General features: G+C 40.8%; 1 protein-coding gene across 2 annotated transcripts in view; it reads right to left on the bottom strand.

Moving 5' to 3' along the window:
- Nucleotides 1–312: 312 nt before the first annotated feature.
- PMS2 (PMS1 homolog 2, mismatch repair system component) overlaps nucleotides 313–16908 on the bottom strand; it is a 33192-nt gene continuing 16596 nt past the window's right edge. The window contains exons 10-15 of one of the 2 annotated variants that reach the window (XM_060260745.1): nucleotides 16241–16393; nucleotides 14226–15084; nucleotides 12744–12911; nucleotides 12194–12294; nucleotides 8737–8906; nucleotides 313–1321 (exon numbers count right to left, since the gene is read on the bottom strand). In XM_060260745.1, the coding sequence (XP_060116728.1) occupies nucleotides 1178–1321; nucleotides 8737–8906; nucleotides 12194–12294; nucleotides 12744–12911; nucleotides 14226–15084; nucleotides 16241–16393 (1595 nt within the window). In that variant the 3' untranslated portion in view covers nucleotides 313–1177. The remainder of the gene's footprint in view (nucleotides 1322–8736; nucleotides 8907–12193; nucleotides 12295–12743; nucleotides 12912–14225; nucleotides 15085–16240; nucleotides 16394–16908) is intronic. The other variant, XM_060260746.1, reaches the window with a different exon arrangement.

Genomic DNA, 16908 nt, shown 5'->3' with positions numbered 1-16908 from the left:
AGCACCAACCCCAAATCAGACTTTTCCCTGCAGCCACTGTGGCCGGACCTGCCTGTCCCGCATTGGTCTTGTCAGCCACCAGCGAGCCTGCAGCAGACGTGGACTACTGCACCTTTCTTAAATCTTCGTTCACGAAGTCAAGCCGAGAGAGAGAGAGAGAGAGAGAGAGATGGCCTGGCCCGGCCCCACATAGCAAATGAATTCGACATCCGTTCTCATAGCAAATGAATCCGGTTCTCATAGCAAATGAATTTGACATCCGTGCATAGCGCATTCTATGTGGAGAAACCATTTAATAAGAATTCAAGGAAATTCCATGTAAAAAAAATATTTTTAATGAAACTAAAAACACCACCCACATACACAAGATTTGATAGGAGACGATTTACATCTTGTTATCTAATACAAAGAACCTGCTCCTGTCTAGAAGACAAATGGATCTGTCCTTTACAGTTGGGACATGCTCAACAGGTTTGAGTTCGTAAGAATTCAAGAGGATGATCCTAGAAAGCCTTCAACAGCGGAGTACAACGGTGTCCCCCTGTCCCAGAATTTTGGGATAGAGCTGCATATTTCTTCTCACTCCCTGCCCCCATATTTCCAGCCTCAGCCCCTTTTCCTCACAGCACTTACAAAGAGGAAAAGGAAGTGGAATGGGGAAGAAGACTCACAGCCCCTCATCCACCCAACATTCTTAGTACAAGATAATACAAAATGAAGGAAGTAAAATTAAATTTTCACACAATGCTGCAATATAGATTGAGCTGGTGCTGGACCCAGCAAAATGAGCATTTCCAGATCTTCTGGCCACAAAGAGAAGCATAGGATCATACTCTTGCAGACAGACTTGGATAAAAGCTCTTTTACCCTAATGCAAGGGATAAGACTTTGAGCTAGACTGGGGACCCTGAGCCACACAGACATGGGTCTGAAAATCCCGTGATTATGCTGGCACACTGCTGAGAGGATAAGGGAACAGAACATTGATCTTTCACACATACAACTGCATACCCATTGCAAGATATGGCTGCCTTTAAAATAAAGCATCTTAAAAAAATAAAATTAGCTACACAAAATGGAGGGTTAAGCTTTAGCCTTGGGGAAACAATCATGATCAATGGGAATTCCAAAATTAGTCACAATGAAATAAATGTTTTTAAAGGCAGATAAAGGCTTGCTATTCTTGTGAAAGAAGATCTAGGTTGGCTATATGCCTTATGGTTGGCCTTCCATGTGGACAGTTCCAAGGGTGCTCAATCTCACCCATGTGGGTGACCACTTTCTTCATCTCCTTTATATTCAGTGCTGTTCCAATCATGATCTGGGGAAGGAAGTTGGAGGGAAAAAACTGTAACAAAAATGCAACGTTTAATACTGTTATTGTCTTTAATACCTCCCCACCTTATGTCCTTGTATTCTGTTTAGTGTAGGTGAATGTCTGAACCAGGGTTTCCCAAAATGGTGCCCATGGGCATCATTTCACCCATCAGTACTTCCCCTGATGCACATAAAGCTTTTGAGAAAGTGGGCAGGGCCACTGGAAGGCAGGCCTTGTTATTGGCTGCTGTCACTCAAATCCCTATTCAAATGAAAGAGTTTTCCATCAGATGAGGACGACTGGTAAGCATTTAGGTATTCAGTGGGTGGTTCCATTCCACCTTCAAGATTCATAGTAACTTTGATAAAGTATATATAGATTCTAAATAGTATATGAAATCTTTACATAAAAAGGGTTTTTCACAGGCAGAGAGATTGATGATAATAAAAAGTTATATTATGCCCAAATATTTCTTTTCAGAGCTCTCTCCATCACAATTTCACAGAAATATGCAAATAAATGGCAAGCGTCACTTCTAGAATTTTTCTGGTCTTATAAGCCCCCAAGAGTCAATTTCAAAATTCTTTCTTGCCCCAGTATACAAGGGGGTCTTAATTTTCCTAACTTACAGGTTTATCATGAGGCATCACTATTGACTCCCCTTATTAATATTACATTATCTAATCCTGAAGAATATACGAGTTGGCAACATACTGAAGAACATTATGGAAATCAGGGCACTATTCTGGAAATATTCTGGAACTCAGCAAAGAATAGAAGCCTCCAAATACAACAGAATGAATATTGAAAAGCCTCGTTAAGAATTTGGGATAAATATAGGTTTAATTTGTTACTGCTGACCACGAGATATGCCTGATATCTCAATCAACCTTGGTTCCCCCCAGGACAAGGGGTTTCTCCTTTCAGAAATTGGTACCAGAAAGGATATACAAGACTGGCAGATTTTGTTTCAAATGGTCAAGTTATTTCGAAGGATGAATTAGAGCTCACCCTCCAGATTAGGACCTCATGCAACTCCCCTGCTTCTGTATGCAGATGATACTACAATCCTTTCATGTACCAAAGTCGGTTTCACGAGATACTTACAGTGATCCCATAAATATTGTCAACTTAATGCACTATCAATTATACTAAATTTAAAGTATTGGTATTTAACAAACGTTGGTGCCCAAGTAAATGGAAAATAGGTAATACAGAAATTGAGCAGGTTAAAAATTTCAAATACCTAGGGGTCATTATTCCTACAAAATACCTAGGGGTCCAGTATAATTTGAATTGGACAACCCAGAGAACCAGAACAATTGCCCAGGTAAAACAATCTATAACTCAACTTAAGCAATTTTTCTATGCTAAGGGAAATCAAAAATATTCCACCTGCCATAAAAATTTATGAAGCAAAAGTGATGCCCCAAATACTATATGGCTGTCCAGTATGGATCAAGGCACAACACTGAACTTGAGTGTACCCAAGTCAACTTTTTTCACCAACTCATAGGTGTCCCTAGCCGTGTGCCTCATTCGGCACTATGTTTGGAATTGGGCCAACATCTTATTCAATCAAAAGGCTGGTAACTAACTTTTAAATACTGGCTCAAAATTCATTTCAAAAGTGCCCCTAATTCTCTAATTTCACTTTTAAAAACCGATTCATTTAACTCTCCTTGGTTTGCAATAATAGAAGGGAAAATCCAGCAAACTGGCTTCTCGATTGACCACTTCCTCCAAATGGAAGAAAGATCAATTTTATGATCTGTTAGACAAAGACTTTTTGATTTAGAATTACACAACTTCTGTCCATCTCACACTCATATTTATTTTCACAAGCTCACCTTAACCTCTCAATTCAGTATGGCCAAATGGCCCAATACCTTTCGTAATCTCAGTCACCCTGACCATTGTAGAGCCTTTACATTAGTGCGACTGAATGTCTTCCCCTCTAATATGCTGTTGGGTCAATTTCATAACATTCCCTTACAGGAAAGGCTCTGCAGTTGCCCCACTACTGATATTGACTCAATTTCCCATATGTTCGATTGCCAATTACATACAGAGTCTCGCAACAAACTTCTACCCTTATATTCTGACCTATTTAGAAACCAATATAGCACACTTTGATATTTGCTTAATGATATTTGCACAGAAACCACTAATATGGTAGCTAAATTTTTAGCAGAAGCAGTTGTTCTTAGACATAGTTTTTTTATATGAATTGTACTTTTTTGGATAAATTTTAATCACTGGAAGTGTATGTTGCAATGTATCTTTTAATACTATTATGCCATTAAAGATTTTTTTTATTTGATTTGAATGAATTAGAGATTAAAAAAGAACAAAAAATTTCCTTGTTGAATTATTATCAGATTAGACATTTGTTAGAGACCCTAGAATAATTAGGTCTTGGCATATGCCACTGACTCCATTTGAAATACTCTTAAAGATCAGGATAAACAACACAAAGGACTTTTATCTAAACTGTATAAATTATTGTTTGATCTGCAAAACAAGTCCCCAGCAAGGGCTATGAAAGCTTGGATGAAGGATTGTGAAGGTAGATTATCTGAAGAGGACTGGGAAGGTACTTGGAAAGCACCAAGTTTTAACTCCAAAATACCTACAATTAAATTTAATGCTTTTAATATATTATACAGATGGTATTTTACCTGTGAGACTCTCTCGATTCCATAAAGGGGTAAAAAATGAATGTTGGAAGGGCTGTTGACAAGTAGGTGATTATATACACAGTTTTTGGAGTTGCCCGGTAATTAAAAATTTTTTGAATGAGGTGCTTTCACAAATAGAAATAATATTTCGAATACAAATCAGTAGAAACCCAGAAACTATCCTTCTTGAAGTAAGTAAAATGAAGCAATTGCTAAGACGGAAATGGAGACAGGAAAAAAGGGACTATGTTAGAGGAATGGTATAACGCTATTTGGAATCATTTTGTGTTGGGTAAATTTGATCTTTTCAGGGTTACAAAATTTTGTTACTTATCAGAAAAAAATTCAAACTGTTTGGTTTCCAATAGTTCAGTTTCTTCAAGAGACAGAAATTATGTCATCTAATCTTTTTTTTCAGAAGCTTAAATTTTTTTAAAAGGATAAATTACTTTTAAAGGATAATAGATTAAAGAACAATGAACAGGGGAATAACGGGGTATCAAATAAAAAAAAAGATGTTCCTTCTTTCCAGAGCTGTGAGGAGGGGAATATTCAATTTGGCTCCGCCTCTTGTGGCAGCCATTTTAAGGTGATCCTCACTACTCCCTCTCAAAATTCCAACGGTGTCCACAGCCTCAAAAAAAGGTCGGGGATCCCTGGTCCGGACTGTACCACTATCAACCTAAGGATCATGGCTTATGAGGCTTCAATAGAAAATTCTTTCTATTCTTATACAGGCTTCCTTGGGAGGTGCTGGGCTCTCCTTCTTTGGAGGTTTTTAAACAGAGGTTGGATGGCCATCTGACAGCAATGCGGATTCTGTGAATTTAGGGGGGGTGGTATTTGTGAATTTCCTGGGTGTTGGACTAGATGACCCTGGATATCCCTTCCATCTCTGTGATTCTATGATTCTAAGGAGAAAACTAGGCTGCAGGCTAAGTCACAATCTTGCTACTTTGCGTCCTGTTTACTATTTTTTTTTATTTGTTATATTTTGTATGGATGAGCAGACAACCTTCCCTCCAGTGGAGACACAGAAGTACAGTGGAGACAGAGAATTACTGCTTCACAGAAAACTAGTCTCCAATGAAGCCCTGGGTCATTTTGAGAAGGGGCAGGAAATGTCGGGCAGCTCCTTCATCTGTATCCCCTACAACTGAACCTAACAGTAGTGTCCTAAACAGGATTATACTTTTCTCATTCCACTGAAGTCAGTGGGCTTAGAAGGGTGTAACTTTCCTCAGGATTACATTGCCAGTTTTCCTTTTCTCTGTGCCACTGTTTCCCATTGGTATAGTTTGCCAAAGCTCAGGGGGGCAGAGAACTCTGGCTGCTGACCCCCCCCCCCCTCTCTCCAGGAACAAACACCAACAGAAAGAGATGTTAGATCTCTTGCCATCATGTCCCTTTCAGCAGCTTCCATGTTGTTGGCCAGTAAACTTGGGGAATGAATAAAGTTTTGCATGGAAAAGAGACATACACTCCAACTGAATTGAATTCAGTCAAGCTAACTGTGTATTATACACAAGGTGCCAGTGGCAGAATATCTGCTTGGCATGCAGAAGGTCCCAGGTTCAATCTCTGGTACCTCCAGTTAAAAGATCAGATAGCAGGCAATGGGAAAGACTGTTGGGGAAATGAGGGGTGCCGGAACCTTTTCATGCACTTCCATACCACTTCCAGCTCCAATTACATCAAGAAAGGGAGACAAGTATTCTAAAAAAAAAACCCTCTCTTATTTATTTCAATCCCAAATGAAAATTCATTAGAACCTATAAAAATCTGGTATCCATACATCATTAATCCAGAAATTCAAAACTTAATCACTGTGCACAGTAATTTTATAAAAGGACACATCCTGGTTATTTTGTCAAGTCCCACTGCACATGGTAGCTGGCCAGAACAACAAGGAACAAGAACACAGCCTCACATTAAGTACCTTTTCCCATTCATAGGAGACAATGTAATTGACAATCAACTCTGAGATGAGTATCCAACTTATAGTGATGTACACAACAGAGCTAAACCCTTTCTCTCTATCTTTTGGAGTCAAAACAATCTGGGAAAGCTGTTCGCACTAGAGTTTTAATCCTGGTTTAACTCTGTCCTCAAACTGACCTTCAACAGTAGAATCATAGAAGCAGAGAAACCAACTTTATGACTCTATGATTCTATGGTTTTAGTGTAGAAAGTCAGTTTGGGGACAGAGTTAAACCAGGATTAAAGCTCTAGTGGGAAATTGGCCAGAGAGTCAAGGTTAATTAAGAGAGTTTCAGGAAGCTAGGCTCTGATACTCTATTTAGAACTTGATAGTATATAAACATTCCAAAAGGCAAAGTCACGTGAGGCAAAAGATAGTGTTATTGTACCAGGAAGGTCACATCACCCAAAGCATCCTAAAGCCTCCTGGGAAACAGCACCAAAGTTTCAACTATAAAGTCTATTTAAATTAGGAATTGAAATAGCATATGATTAGCATAGGCAGATGACTGAGACTCAATCCAGCCCTAATTCTGTAACAAAGACCTCTGCCTGACACACTGGACTGCCAGTATGAGGACAGTATCGACCTTCAAGGACCAATGGTCTGATTCAGTACAAGGCAGCTTGATGTGTTCAAACTACTGCTAGTTATTTTATTGTTGTTCAGTTGCACAGTCAAGTCCAACTCTTTGCGATCCCCTTGGACAAAGTCACGCCAGGCCCTCCTGTCTTGCACCATCCTCTGAAGTCTGCTCAAATTCATGTTTGTTACATCAGTAATGCTGTCCAGCCATCTCATCTTTTGCTGTCCCCTTCTTCTTTTGCCTTCTGTCTTTCTCAGCATCAGGATCTTCTCCAGTGAGTGCTCCCTTCTCATTTGGTGGTCAAAGAATTTGAGCTTCAGCATCTGACCTTCCAGGGAACAGTCTGGGTTGATTTCCCTTAGGACTGACTGATTTGATCTTCTTGCCAGTTTGGTGTAGTGGTTAAGTGCGTGGACTCTTATCTGGGAGAACCGGATTTGATTCCCTACTCCTCCACCTGCAGCTGCTGGAATGACCTTGGGTCAGCCATGGCTCTAGCAGAGATTGTCCTTGAAAGGACAGCTGCTGTGAGAGCCCTTTCAGCCCCACCCACTTCACAGGGTGTCTGTTGTGGGGGGAGAAGATATAGGAGACTGTAAGCCGTGCTGAGTCTCTGATTCAGGGAGAAGGGCAAGGTATAAATCTACAATTCTTCTTCTTTTTGCAGTCCAAAGGACTCTTCAAGATTCTTCTCCAGCACCACAGCTCAAAAGCATCTATTCTTCTGCGTTCGGCCTACCTTATGCTCCAGCTCTCATTACTACCGGGAATACCTGTCAAGCCCAAGTATTTTGATATAAGATGGCTGAACAAATGTCAGATCAATGCTCTGATCCTTCTCCATTATTTACAACCTGTCAAGCATCGGTATTTTGAATAATCAAGCAGTTGTTTAATACAAAAACTTGCTTTATTGATAATCCGGTACTCACTCAAGGTACGAAACCTTGGAAGTGATACAAAGCTTCACACGGTATAGTTTTAAGGGCTACTTCAAAGGCAATAGAAAAGATAGCTTCAAGCCATGACATGCAGATGTGAATTGCTACAGATATTCAAAGAGTACTACCCGCTACTGTCATGTGGTTATAACTTTCCCCGGTTCCCAGACATTCCTGCTTCTCTTGATAAGCTGTGTGAATGGGAACCAGTCGGGGGAGGTGCCTCCTTTCCCTCTATAATCAAGTTGCTTGCATATTCTACATTTTCTACCCAGAGGTGAGAAGAAAAAGAAAGGCAAGAGGAAAAGGGGGGGGGGGAGAGAAGCAAGCTTTGAAATGCAACTATGAGTGACAAGAGTTTTAGAACAGGGAGGAAATAAATTCCAATACTTGTATTGATTTAATACACAGAAATAGCATGCTTGACACAACCTAGCAACCATGTCTGCCTTGCCATCTGGCAAAGAATGTTTATATTACTGGGAAAGGCATGCTATGTCTGAAGAGTGCACTCCCTAAATTTCACAGGCTCCTTATCAGTTTGCGACATAGCGTGAGAATGCTTTTGTAGTGCAAAAGAAAGTTACTGCTGCACCCTTTGAACCCTAGACTTGAATGAAGTGCCTTTTTGTAATGGTTTATGATACCCTACAAAGAACCATGTAACCTCTGGCATCTCAGTATTTCCAAGGACTATGTTCCTTGGGGCACCTTTGAATTCCTAAATAAACCAGTCTATTTGAAACAAAACAAAGGACTTCGTTATTGGGAATCTTGGGGCTTGACAATACCATCGCTTTGACTATACGGACTTTTGTTGGCAGGTTGATGTCTCTACTTTTTACTATACTGCCTAGGTTCGCCATAGCTGTCCTCCCAAGGAGCAAACGTCTTTCAATTTCATGGCTACAGTCACCGTCTGCAGTGATCTTGGATCCCAGAAATGTGAAGTCTGTCACTATTTCCATGTCTTCCCCTTCTATTTGCCAAGGTGTGATGGGGCCGGATGCCGTAATCTTAAGGTTTTTTGATGTTGATTTTCAAGCCTACTTTTGTGCTCTCCTCTTTCACCCTCAACAAGAGGTTCTGTAGGTCCTCTTCACTTTCTGCCATTAGAGTGGTATCATCTGCGTATCTGAGGTTGCTGATTTATACATCCTACAAATACAGGGCAGAGACACAAGGCACAGTACAGTCTTTTCACACTGTGATATTACCGCAATACTTACTGACTTTCTACATGCTCGAGAAGCAAACATCTGCCTCACTCGAGAAGGCCTGCACATCACCCCAGGGCAATCGCTCAGCATGAAAATCAGTTCCTCTATATCTTGTGGGCCAAAAGTCCAGTTTTTGCTTGTCGGCAATGAAATAAGCTTCACTCTTTGAGTTACAGGTGCTAGAAGGGTTTAAAAGGATTGTTTTAACAAATGATTTATCAAAGCCAAGTCAAGTTAAGTTAGCCTTTATTGGCATAAAATATATAGATGTATATATCAGAGCAAATTGGTTTAAAAAAAAAAACGAAGACCAAATGGAGCGATTGCATACATATACATCAGGAAAAGCATAAGCATAAACTATTTCTATGTGATCCTCTGATGTTCCTTTAAAACAGAATAAAGAAACTTAGCCACTGTCTCAGTGACACTAGATGAAGTATCGTTCAAAAGACTATAGACCTTAAGTGCATCAGAACAATCAGCCATGCTAGCTAAGAGTTTGTAAATACTTGTGACGAAGATCTGTACACAAATTACAATAAAGAAGAATGTGAGTAACTGACTCCACACATTTTTGCTTACAGAGCCAGTATCTGACTGAGTAGGCTGTCTTGTTAAACCTGCCATAAAGAATGGCAGAGGGCATGGCGTTACATTTGGCAAGGGAAAAAGCTCTACAGTTCTGTGGCACCTGCAAGACGGATAGATATGAGGCCATTTTCCCAGTACTAACAGAGATCTCAAAACTCAGTGGGGAACAAGTTTTCTTAGCCAGACTGTATAGGTCTTGGCGCTCAATATCTAGCAACCTGTCTTTAATTTGTTGGACTGTGGTGGTGAAGAACAACATGGACAATAGTTCTAGGGATAAACCCATTGCTTATCAAAGCAAGGACATGTTGAATATGGAAACTTATGCAACATTATATGTGAACACAGGACAACACCCACTTGCAGCTAAAACCTGAATGTCCAGAATAAGATTAATTTATAAAGTTAGGATTTGCACAGGCATTTGACTTTGGACAATTACTTGGAATGTTAGCTGCCCTTTATAATATTTTTTCCAAACAATGAGGCATGATTAAAAAGCTAGCCGTGCCTGTTAGTATGGTGCTTATAACCATTGTTTCAATAATCAGGAGGCGGGGGGGGGGGAACTGTCATGGGTTGGATTAAACTGACATATCCATGCATATTGCAGCTATTGAATCCCTGAATATTGGTCCAAACTACATAAATGTTTGTTAGAAATGCAAAGGTACCAAAGCCGCTTAAACAGGAAAGCATTCTGCTGTTTTGTTTTGGGTGGAAACAGGAATTTGGTGGGGAGGATCTGAGGGGATTAATACCATTACTAATAATAATACTAGCCAGGCACACATCCAGCCAGTGCTGCACAAACTCCACTAGCTACTAATGGAGTACCAGATCCATTTCAAGGTTTTAGCTTTAACTTTTAAACCCTTACACGGCCTGGGAACCTATCTATGGGACTGCTTTGCCCATATATGCCCCAGAGAACACTGTGTTCTGGCACCCAACATCTGCTGACCATCCTTGGCCCAAAGGATATCTGACTAGCCACAATCAGGGCCAGGGCCTTTTCAGCCTTGGCCCCAGCCTGATGGAATCAGCTCCCCTCAGAGATCTGGGCCCTTACTGAATTGTTACCTTTTTGTAGGGCCTGCACGACGGAACTATTCCGGCCAGGCATCTGGTTGAGGCAGCGGGCATCCTATTCTATCAGCTGGCCCTATCCTGCGATACCATCTCTGCTGAAATACTGGTTTTATATTATCTGATGTCTGAGACTTTCAATGTATTATGATGAGTACAATTCAATGTATTATACTGTGTACAATTCTGGTCACCGCACCTCAAAAAGGATATTATATATTTACATTATTATAGCATTGGAAAAAGTGCAGAAAAGGGCAACTAGAATGAGTAAAGGTTTGGAACACTTTCCCTATGAAGAAAAGTTAAAACACTTGGGGCTCTTTAGTTTGAAGAAACGTCGACTGCGGGGTGAAATGATAGAGGTTTACAAGATTATGCATGGGATGGAGAAAGTAGAGAAAGAAGTCCTTTTCTCCCTTTCTCACAATACAAGAACTCATGGGCATTCAATGAAATTGCTGAGCAGTCAGCTTAAAACGGATAGAAGGAAGTACTTCTTCACCCAAAGGGTGATTAACATGTGGAATTCACTGCCACAGGAGGTGGTGGCAGCTACAAGCATAGCCAGCTTCAAGAGGGGGTTAGATAAAAATATGGAGCAGAGGTCCATCAGTGGCTATTAGTCACACACAGAGAGAGAAAGAGTGTGTGCGTGTTCCTATGTTCCCAACGTAGCCGGCAAACTGTATTGTTCACTTTTATAATAATAATAATAATAATAATAATATTTTATTTTTATCCCGCCCTCCCCACCTCGGCAGGCTCAGGGCGGCTGACAACATTTCATAAAAACATACAATAATAATCAAAACAGTTCAATTTAACAATATAAAACATTGAACTTAACAATTTTAAAAACCAGTCAATACAATTGATACAGTTAATAACTTCATCTGCCAGTACCGATGGAAATTGACGCTAGTTCTGCTAGTACCAGCAGTGCGGTATAGATCTTTAAACCGCATTTGGCGGATCCTTGATTTACGGTCCTCTCTAGCAGTCCGAATATGCAAGTCTAAAAAGGGAGGTCTTGCAGGCCCTGCGGAACTGGTCAAGGTTCCGCAGGGCCCGCACCTCCTCAGGGAGTTGGTTCCAAAGGGCGGCGGCCGCTATTGAGAAGGCCCGTGCTCTGGTCTTTTGACATCTAATCTCTCTCGGCCCAGGGATAGTCATTAGATTTTTCCCGGTTGACCTCAGTGCTCTCTGGGGTTCATATGGGGAAAGACGGTCCCTCAGGTAGGCGGGTCCTCGGCCATATAAGGCTTTAAAGGTAATGACCAACACTTTGTACTGGACCCGGTATATGATCGGCAGCCAGTGCAGTTCACGCAGCCCTGGCTGTATTATGTTCCCATTTCGGGAGTCCCAACAACAGCCTGGCCACTGCGTTCTGCACTAGCTGCAGTTTCGGAGTCCGGCACAGAGGTAGCCCCAAGTAGAGGGCGTTACAGTAGTCCAATCTTGAGGTGACCGTTGCATGGATCACTGTTGCGAGGTCCCGGCGCTCAAGGAAAGGGGCCAGCTGCCTTTTATTGGTTTTAATTGTTATTTTGCTATTTTTTAAATGATGTTATCCACCCTGAGCCCATATGGGAAAGGGCGGAATATAAATTATCTAAATAAATAAACAAACATTATAGTGGCTTGACGGAGAAATCTAAATGCAACTGATACCAACATTTTAAATTGATGTCAACACCTAAATAAAAGCCCTATGCACTACATGGCATATCAAAGCTTGCCTTCCATTGAAGCTTAAAACAACAGGGCACAGACATACCTCCTTCATCAATGACAAAATCAAACCCATTTTTTCTAAAGATCTCCAGATTTTCCATCAACACATTCTCATTGACAGCAGTTAAATTAAGGTTCTGAGGTCTGAAAAAAGCAGAAAAGGGAGGAAATGCATATATGGCCAAAATTTTATTGCAACAACAGAAAGCTTAAATTATTATTATTAATTGTTTGTTTATATTCCGCCCGTTCTCCCATTGGGGGCTCAAAGCGGAGTACACAAATAAAATAAAATCACAATAAAATCATAATAAAACTAATTACAACATTCAAGTCCGTTTCCTTCCTCTAGACTGATCTTGACACAAGTTCAACAGCAGAATGATTAATTGGAAATCTGTAATACACATCAGGTTAAAAGATTTCCTAACACGTCCCTGGTTGCTTACATCCAGCCTGGTGACTGTCATTGGCAATTTATCCTCCTTGCTGCAGACTCCCTTTTTTCTGAGGGGGAGGGATCCCCCCCGGGGATTCCCTCATTATATTGGTCTTTTGTTCACCTCAGGTTCATCTGCCCAGAACGTACTTACGCAATCAGTTTTTGTCCTTGTAGAAAGGTATGCTGCTGCAACATCTCAAAGTTGTACTTTTCGTCTGAAGCATGCTGGTCAATGATGAAGAGGTCAGAGTTCAATTTAGTTATTATAAATCCTAAGTTGAATTGACCGATGATGTCCATTTTGGCAAACATCTCTTTACTGTATACAAAATTAAAAAAAAAAAACTAGTGGGTTATATGTTCCTGTGCTAGAGCAAGATTTCTTCTGCTGCTTAGTAGGAAACATTTCAGAAAAATCTTACAAAGAAATCATGATCCTCCGGACAAGAAACAAGTATTGAAAAGGGAACATGTTTTTATGTGCGTTTCAAACACATTAAAGTACATATAAATGTTGCTATTATTTATAAACACATTATAGTACATATAAACACTGCTGTTATTAATAAACAGTGTTAATAAAATAGTTTTAAAAACAAATTATAGTACATATAAATACTAATGATAATTTTAAGCATGTATTGGACACTGTCATATGCGTATTGGACACTTAATATATGAGATCTTAGTAACCCCTCCACCAGTTCTGTAAGGGAAGCCAGCAGTATTACCAGCAGCACGACGGAGGCTGGCAGACAGTGGCGTGCCTAAGATCACCTTAGCAAGTTAATGACAAAGGCAAGATTCAAACCAGGAACTTCCTGGTTGACAACTCATTCTCCTACCTAATTCTGCAAGTGCTGTTCAACATTTTTTGTGTGTGTGACCGTGAACCTTGTATGTAGACAGAGAGAACAAAGCCCTTTCAAATGCCATAGGCTTAGCTGGACAGAGGAGCTGGACAGTCTGGAGCAGGGGTCTCCAACTTGGTGCTAATTGGCACAATGCACCCACTGATGCCTTTCCCTGGCACCCACTCTTTAGAAAGTAGGCAGGCTCAAGTAGGGCTTTTGCCCAGCAGAACTTCTGATTAGCCACTGGAGATATGATTGGCTATACAGATTTTTAAAAGTTGCTTTGGAAGAAGCTGCCACTACAGCATCAGGATCTCTGCTGTGTGACTGAAGGTAAGCTGTGTGCAGCCAAGAAAATATTTTTTTAAAAGGGCCATTTTAAAGGGCATCCTCCTGTTAAATAAAGCTTCTGCCTGAAACACTGAACAATTACTGTGGGAGCTTTGCATGACCTCATTTCCTGACATATGGCTGGCTCTGCCTCCAGCAGCAGCCATTTTGTGGTCGTGCTCACTACTGTGCATCAATTTCCAGAAGTGCCCAAAGGCTCAAAAAAGTTGAGGACCCCTGCCTAGAAATAACAGAGCTGCCTGGTAAGGGGTAATTGGGAGACAACAGAACTGGAATACTAGGTCTATGGACAACATCTGTTAAATTTTGTATGTGTTTCCTGTATACCATGGATTCTCTTTCCAACAGTGAACAGAATGTGTCCTCAGCCACAAAGGTTCAGAATTGCTGTTTAACTAACAGAAGCACTGCTAAGACCTCTAAAATACCTTATTTCTTTTCTTAATTCATTCTCTGCCGATTTATTTTCCCCAGGGCTAATTTTTGCTCTGAATTTCCTGTAATTCATCACTTCAGCCTTCTCCTGTTGTTGCTGGATTAGTTTTTTCACCCCGTCCGTCAACAAACTCATGGAAAACTCCAGCATTGTGATTTTCTTTTCCACTTCCAGAGGTTCATCATACTGTGACAAAACAGCACAGTTCTGAGCATCATTCCTCTCTGGTGAACTTCCTACCCTAAACAGAGGTGGAGTGATCTTCCGACGCTTCACATCTGGGGAAGAAGAGGTGACCTCCAGGGCTAATTCATGCTTTTTGCTTTGGTTTAAATCACATTCTGAACTCTGTGTTTGTCCCTTAGTTTCAAGAACTTCCTTTTGAAGATCTACTTTGGAAACATGAGATTTTTCATCAAGGGAACTGATTGCATTTTCACTACTAAAGCAATGACCGAGCTCGGGAGTGCTCAAACCCACATCAGATTCTGCAGAAGTACTACTGCATCCAGAGTCCATCTCTCCTGCTAATTTCGTAACATTTCCATCAGGAAGCGGGGACTTGTTTGAATCTGTATGAGTTCCACGTGAAGATTTCTTCCCAGAACCAGTCTCCTTATTTGGAGATCCCAAAACTCCAAAAAATGTCAGTAGTTTTCTCTGTTCTGGGGAACTGCACTGCTGCTTGGTATTTTCAAAACTCTTAACTCTAGTCTCTGTCTCTTGACGGAGACAGAAAGACTCTCTAAGCTTAGCTAAAGTCATTGCACTTTTTGGATTTGGGGATGAGGAACTAGGCATTTCCAAGCAAGGCATTTCCATCTCATCTTGAAGTCCTGGCTTAAAGTTTCCTAAGAAAATAAAAAACAGTTTTCAGATACCATTTAAAAAATTAACTAGCAAGTACAAACCAAGAGTCTAAAAAAGATTCAGATCCTTCATTCACAAAAATAACTGCAAACTGTGAAGACTTGTCTCTGTCTGTCTGTCTGTCTATCGATTGGACCTTCCCTTCAAAAAGCTCAGAGCTGCATACATAGTTCTCTGCTGCCCTTACATTATTCTCACAATACTCCTGGAAGATGGGTCAGGTTGAGAGATAGAAATTGATCCCAAGTCATTCAGCATATTTCAATGGCAGAGTGAAGATGTGAACACAGCTTTCCCAGGTCCTAGCTAAAATGTTTGACTAAGATCCAAGAGTAAAGGAAAGGTCCCCTGTGCAAGCACCAATTGTTTCCGACTCTGGGGTGACGTTGCTTTCACAATGTTTTGTTTGAATCTGTATGAAAATAAAATAAATAAATAAAAATAAAAAAAATGAAAATGTTTTCACGGCAAACTTTTTACGGGGTGGTTTGCCATTGCCTTCCCCAGTCATCTACGCTTTTCCCCCAGCAAGCTGGGTACTCATTTTACTGACCTTGGAAGGATGGAAGGCTGAGTTGACCTCGAGCTGGCTACCTGTAAACCCAGCTTCCACCGGGAATTGAACTCAGGTCGTGAGCAGAGCTTAGGACTACAGTACTGCACCTTTAACACTCTGCACCACGGGGCTCTTTGATCCAAGAGACCCAAATTCAAATCCCACTTTGCAATGAAGATTACCAGGTGACCTGGGGTCTGATATTCTCACTCACAGGCTTGTTGCGAGAGTAGAACAGAGGATGGGAGATCAAAGTACCCTACTCTGAGCTCGTTGGAGAAAGGCAAGATAAAAACACACTAAGTGCCAAAATGGCTCACTGATAGTGCAGCTTTTTGCTAACTTACAAAAGAATAACTTTTTTAAATTTGATGGTTTGTCAACGGTATCCTAAATACACTAACAATTACTCACATGAATTGTGCTTGCTCTACAGAAAATGCCATCAAACAAGTCAATGGAGCTTATGCAACTAAAGCCAACATCCTTCAACTAGCTGATTAGTTAGCAATGCATTTTTTAAAAAGTTTAAATATTAATAAGGACAAAAAGCTTGTTTCAGTTTCTTCTGCTGTTCCTACCTTTGGCATCTGGCAGCTTCTGACTGATGACAAGCTTGTTAACATCACTGCCAAACATCCCCATTAAAGAAGTTTTCAGAACTGCCAACAGAAATTTTTCTTCCTGCAGCATTATTTGCCTTTTGTCAGGTGTCACATTGATGTCAACACTTCCTAAAACACAGGAGAAGACAGCTTAATTTTCTTCTTTCTACTAAAGAAAGCTCTCTGATCCATACATGTGTTTTTGTAACAGGAAGCACAACCCTAAGCAGAGTTACATCCTTCTTACATCCAGGGATCCCCTAACCTATTTGTTGATATATGCATGGCATGGTGGGCATAGCAAGAAAACAGCTGCCACAAAATGGCTGTTGCAGGAGGCTGAGCCAGCCCCAAAATGATTGCCACAGCAACATTTAAAAAAAAAATCTACACAACCAATCAGAAGCCTCGCTGAGCCGAAGTCCTACCTGGCCCTAGCCCATGGGTGGATCCCTGTTCTCTAAGCCACATCACTTCAACAGACTTAGAAGGGTCCAGGTGGCAGCCGTGTTGGTCTGAATTAGTAGAACAAAGCAGGAGCCAAGTTGCAGCTTTAAGACCAACGACGTTTTATTCAGAATGTAAACTTTCATGTGCTAGAAGCACACTTCATCAGACAATAGGATGGAATGGCAAGCAGCCCA

The sequence above is a fragment of the Heteronotia binoei genome, chromosome 20 (genome assembly GCF_032191835.1).
Source record: "Heteronotia binoei isolate CCM8104 ecotype False Entrance Well chromosome 20, APGP_CSIRO_Hbin_v1, whole genome shotgun sequence".
Taxonomy (NCBI): domain Eukaryota; kingdom Metazoa; phylum Chordata; class Lepidosauria; order Squamata; family Gekkonidae; genus Heteronotia; species Heteronotia binoei.
Note: the sequence above shows the minus strand (reverse complement) of the source record. Positions and strands in the feature narration are given on the sequence as shown.